Source organism: Elephantulus edwardii, unplaced genomic scaffold (genome assembly GCF_000299155.1).
Source record: "Elephantulus edwardii isolate Elephantulus edwardi_28Jun2011 unplaced genomic scaffold, EleEdw1.0 scaffold00151, whole genome shotgun sequence".
Taxonomy (NCBI): Eukaryota; Metazoa; Chordata; class Mammalia; order Macroscelidea; family Macroscelididae; genus Elephantulus; species Elephantulus edwardii.
The window spans coordinates 7,562,878-7,568,889 of NW_006399901.1; the positions used below are offsets into that span (position 1 = coordinate 7,562,878).

Sequence of the window (6,012 nt, forward strand, 5' to 3'; positions counted from 1 at the left end):
CACTGACAACACCTGTCTTACCCCTTTACTGTGGAAGAGTAGAGGTGTGATGCTGGTGGGCTTGAGTCCCACCATCACCCCCAGTGGACTCCCCGCCTGGCTCTGCTCAAGGATCTGCTCCATTTCCTGGGGAGGATCAATCTGCAGTGTAGTCACAACTTCACCTATGCTACTGTGTGCCCATGTGGGCAGCTGCTTTCTCACTAATTTGAGCCCTTCCGAAGAGGAAAACCTCTTCCAATTTTCTGGAGCATTTTTACTTGGAGGAAGGACTGTGTTTTGTGACCATGTCTTTAAAATGGCACCATCCCCACCAGTATGGGTTTTTGTGGAGTCGGAGACACCCCTTGGTTGTACTGGTGTATCGGTGTATATGAAGGCACTGGGTAGATCTGTGGCTACCAACTGTCTTTCCTGGGAATAGCCCCTTAGAAGGACAAGCAGACATGGTCCCTGATAGACATCGTTCACAGACCTGCTGCTCTGCAAGAAGTAGGGTCGTGGGTGCCCTGTACTGGAGTAATTTGCCCCATGTTCTGTTTTGTGAGTAACAGTGTTAGTTGTTAACCATTACAAAAACTTGGTCTGCTCTCCTCGGTAGGAACCTTCTTTACAGATGCAGGATCGCCACCTCTACCCTCCAGAGAAACTGGAGGGAACCTACTCTCCAGGTGGGGACCACCACCATCACCCCCTCAAAGGGGCCTTGTATACACCTTCTGTCTGAGTGGGGCTCACCAACTCCACCCCTTCAGCACTAACAATACTGTGGACCTTGTCTCTGCAGATTCATATGCGGACAGACTGACAGATGGTATAGTTGGGTGGTTTTTCCCTCATAATGGGTTTTTAACCGGTTCCACCAGGTACCCAGACCATGACTGTCTCCCTGCCCTTGGCCCCTGATCACCCCAGGAAGGCATTCCTGACTGACAAGAGCCCGTGTACACCTGTCATTAGCTTCCCCCTCCCTGCTGCTCCAAGTTCCAGCCTCATGTTTAGAGGCTCATTTGTCCCCAGTGTTTGATCTGCATAGAGTTCTGGCTAGGCGAACTCTTGTAAACCCTGAGGGAGAGGCCTTCCTACCCACAGGGAGTGGTTCAGGCTGTGACCCAAATACCTGAGTCCACGTTAAGGATCACAGCAAAATGTTTGCGTAGAGAGCAGAAGGACAGAAAGTCAAGAATTAACCATGCTGAGACAGGAAGAGAGGAAGGAGTGCAGTGTGTCAGGGGTAGTGAAACAAAGCACATTGGGAAGTGACTGCTAGCATAGGTAGGACAAGTCAGATGTTTACCAGATGTGAGCCTCTAGCCATTAAAGAGAGCTGTGTGGGTGAAGGACCACTAGGGGAACGTGGATGCACAACAGCGAGCATCTGAACAAGGGATACGGGAAGAGCCCAGCCACTACCTGGAGACTGAGAGTGCAGCCAGTACACTCTGCCTCTCACCTCGCTCTCCAAAGGAACCTGTCTATAGTAGTAGCTACTCCTGTCTCCATACCTTTTCAACATGTATGCAGAGCAGATTATCCGAGAGGCTGGGCTCTATGAGGAGAATTGAGGCATCAGGATTGGTGGAAGATCTATTAACAATCTCCGTTATGCAGATGACACAACCCTGCTTGCTGAAACTGAGGAGGACCTCATGCACTTGCTGCAAAGGGTCAAGGACTGCAGCCTTCAGTATGGACTAAGGCTCAATGTCAAGAAGACAAAGATTCTCACCACTGGACCAATTAGCAGTGTCAGGATGGATGACGAGATTGAGAGTGTTCACAGCTTCAGTTTGCTCGGCTCCACAGTCAACACTCTTGGTACCAGCAGTCAGGAAATCAAAAAGTGTATCGCGATGGGAAAGTCTGCTGTTAGGGACCTCTCAAAGGTACTCAGGAGCAACAGTGTCTCTCTGGAGACTAAGGTGCGCCTGATACAGGTCATGGTCTTTGCAATCGCTTGTTATGCATCAGAGAGTTGGACAGTGACTAGGGAGGACAGAAGGAGAGTGGATGCTTTTGAGCTGTGGTGCTGGAGAAGGGTACTGAATGTACCCTGGACTGCCAGGAAAACAGATTTATCTTGGAGAGGATTAAACCAAGCTACTCCTTGGAGGCAAGGATTCTGGGGCTTCATCTGACATACTTTGGACATGTTGCCAGGAGGGACGGGTCCTTGGAGAGGGACATCATGCTTGGGAGGGTGGAGGGACAACGCAGGAGGGGAAGACCCTCTATGAGATGGATTGATTCGGTGACTAGGGTAATCGGGATGGGTGTGTCAGAGGCGGTGCGGTTGGCGCAGGATAGAGCAGGGTTTAGAGCTGTTGTGCATAGGGTCGCTATGAGTCGGAAACAACTCGACGGCACATAACAACAACAACCATGGATAGCATAGCATTGTCAAAGATGATGAAAGGGACAGTCATTCAGATATGATCTGTAAATGTACCAGAACATGGCATACTATTTGGTAGGCAGTTTTGCAGATGACATGCACAAGGTCCCTTCAAGGAAGGAAGTCTGGCTCATCCTGTGGAATCATCCCTGGGAGATGGCCCTCTGCTGTTAAGTGCCCTGGCAGTGACAAAGCTGAAAGACCCCAGGTACACTATACCTTATGTACACTCAGGACAACCACCTTGTGTCTGAGACCCAAACATCCTAAGAGTTGTGCTTCACATGGACCTCGCACAGGCCCCTGGTGAACTTCACCATCAAGGACATGTTGGTTGTGGTCTGCCCATGATTTAACCTGTCTCCTGTTGAGTGGTCTGACTGCAAAAGGAACATGGGATTTAGTGATTTTTTTACACCTCCATTCCTCTGCCTCTTACTGTTTAACGTTTCATGAAAACATTTTATTGGTCCTTTGGATAAAAATGGGAATTTAGTTTTCCAGGAAGGATGATCCTGTCATACTTCTGCTGGAAACATCATATGGCCACCTCTTTGCTGATTGTGTTTAGACTTGATGTAGCCTGTTCTTCACTTCTTGTCTTTGATGCTGAAACCTGGTCTACGCAGCACCACATTTAAATCTGGGCTGTAAATACCAATGCTGAGGTCATATTTGATCCTCTGACAAGTGTGCTCCTGGGTCCAAAACCCAAAATTTCCAGAATCTGAGAAATTACTTTTTAGCTCTTATTCCTGCACCTTTCTCCAAGATTTTGTCTTGGTCCTTGGAACTGTGCAATTCTTTTATTTCTCCTAATATCAAAAAGCATCTGACAGTATCTAGCTTTGGAGAACAAGGGTGTCTAGCCTGTGAGCTACTCCCCAACAGCTTGGCTGCCCAGGTCAGTCTGTCTCCACTCTCACAGATGTTGAGGCGAAGCTTGTGGATGGCAGCTCCCCGGTGGGGCTCTTATTTTTCACTTTAATCTTGCCCAGTGATGGAGAACAGAAGTCTCTCTATTGTCTATAGCCTAACCTGTTCAGTTTCCTCATAGCACGTTGATTTTATGATGTGTTGTCAAGTTGCCTGCGACCTGTAGTGAGCCTGTACAACAGTCCTAAACCCTGCTCTAAACTAATTCTTAAAATGTGTAGCAATTGAATGAATGAATGCTTACTTCTGCCAGTGTAAGCCCATGTGTGTGATGTGACCAGTGTGTACCTTCTACTCCATGTATGTGACCAGTGGGATTGGAGGTGGAATTTCAGGGCCTGGGTCACTGGAAAATAGACTGCTCATGATTTGTTTTAAGAGGCAAGCTTGATGCTCCAGCTCTCCTCATCTTAGGCGGGTACTGGGCTTTAGTAGAGCACTGTAAGGCGGGGCTTTGACCCGCCCACTTTCCAGTAGATGCCTTGTGTCAGCAGGGGGAGCTATTTTGCAAGGTTTTAAGGGGAAGATCTAAGGATCCACCAAGGGTAGGTGGCTTGGGAAGAAAGGTTTTTGGCAACAGTGACACCATATCCCCCTCCCCAGACTTCCACCCTGCTCCCTGGGGCCAGCAGCCAAGGACAGTGAGTCACATGCAGATCAAGATCTGATATTGGAGGCCACAACCCCTTCCCTGGTCCATCCTGTAATCCACTCTAGAGAACATGCCAGGCCAACAGCTGGAGGACCAGGACCCGGCCCGATCCCCATCAGCAGCATTTGGAGATCATCACCGAGGTTACGTGGCTCAGGAACTTGTCTACAGAGGCCTGCATGACAGGACTGAAGTCCCCGGGGTAGTGACGGGCCAGGGTCACCAGCAGGCAATGACCAAAGTGCTGCGGAGGATGGGATCAAAGTGTGTCTAATTGAAAGCCTAGTTCCCATCCTACTGCCCCAACCCTTTCTAGCGTCATATAGTGGAGGTCATTTTCCCAGCCCCAATGCCTTTCTACCTATGTTCAGCCCCTCACCTGGAAGTTGATGGGGTCCACCTTCAACTTATGCGAATGCAGATCTCTCAGCTCAGACAATGCACCAGGCAGGTCGTCCAGTTGGTCCACAGCTTGGGTCAGCGCGTCCGCCACCTTCTTGCCTTGGGCTTTGATGTCTTTTGAACCTGGAGTAAGGTTCAAGTGGTGGAAGTAAATCTTGGTAGTGGGAAAGGCGATGAAGGTCCTGCAAGCAGAACCGCTGGTGAGGGACATTCAGAAGGGGTCGCGGGGACCCGCAGGGATGACCAGGCACCGGAGGGGTGGCATGGGGAAACTCCAGAGATAGCCAGAGTGATGGAAAGAGGCAGGGAAGTCCCAAGAGATGACTGCTGAGCTGGAGGAACACGCGGCTGTGCCCACCTTTCTAGGGCCTCTGTAGTGTAGACGCCCACATTGTTCCCCATCTTCCTCCACAGTGCAGTCACGGCCTCCCGCTCCCTCGCTGAAAGCGCCATCGCAGCCTGACCAGCACTGCGCCCTGGGTTGCGCGTGTACTGAATGTACCGAGCGCCGCCACTAGGGGCCGTGCCTCGCCGACCGAGCCTCCGCCCAGGGGCTCTGAGCGCTGTTGAAGGTGCACGGGTGACTGAGTGTCCTCCGCTAGGTATTGTTGGTAGCGAGCATTGCTTTTTGCATGGATTGTGGTGTGAGACTGCACTGACTCAGTTCAGAGTTTTTTACACCACCATCCTTCAGTCTCTCACTTGTAGAAAATCAGGCTGGCGATTGATTTATTCTTCCAAGAGTTGTGGGAATTTAGTGAAAAATATGTCAGCCTTTGTTTGATGTATTGGGCATTTAATGGGGGCCTAAGATGCACCCAAATAAATCACTCAAACTGGGCTTGTCTTCAAAGGTGGTAAAACACTTAGAGCATAAAACCCGTTAGATAATTGTAAAGTGACAGTACAGCAGAATTAAATACATTAACACCGTTACCCTGATCATCAGTCACCATACCTAGTTTCAGATCTTTTAATCACTCCAAAAGAAGTCTGGGGGGAGGGAGGATATTCTGCAACAATGAAAATCTTTTAAAAGAGAAAAGCGACAAGCAATAAATGTTGGCGAGGTTGTGAAAAAACTGGAACTCTTATTCACTGTTGGGGGAGTGTAAAATGGTTGGTGCTTTCTCAAAAAGTTGCAAAGAGAGATACCATTTGACCCAGCAATTCCACTATTGGGAATATATCCCAAAGAGATCATAACTGACATCCAAGCAGATATATGCACACCCATGTTTATTGAGGCTTTGTTCACAATAGCAAGGAGTTGGAAACAACCCAGGTGCCCAGCAACAAACAAATGGATAGAGAAGCTGTGGTATATTCACACAATGGAATACTAGGCTGCATTGAAAAACATGGAACTCATGCAATATTATTCAAAATGGTTGAGCCTGGAGGACATTCTGCTGGGTGAAATATCTCAGTCGCAAAAGGACAAATACTGCATGGTGCCACTGTAAAATGGGACTGATATCAGAGTTGGGGTAAGACTGAGAAAAACTGGACAAATCATGTATACTGCATTCAAACAGATGAAGGAAAGAATAAAAGCGATATATGATAGGATGTTGTGGTTATCACAAGAGTCCACAATTAAGGTTGCATAGTGGAGTGTACTCGA

General features: G+C 48.7%; 1 protein-coding gene across 1 annotated transcript; it reads right to left on the reverse strand.

Moving 5' to 3' along the window:
- Positions 1-4,098: 4,098 nt before the first annotated feature.
- Positions 4,099-4,838, reverse strand: HBQ1 (hemoglobin, theta 1). Its single transcript, XM_006894909.1, has 3 exons — positions 4,744-4,838; positions 4,363-4,567; positions 4,099-4,227 (listed from the first exon to the last, which is right to left on the reverse strand). The coding sequence occupies exons 1-3, from the start codon at positions 4,836-4,838 to the stop codon at positions 4,099-4,101; spliced, it is 429 nt and encodes a 142-aa protein (XP_006894971.1).
- Positions 4,839-6,012: the final 1,174 nt, after the last annotated feature.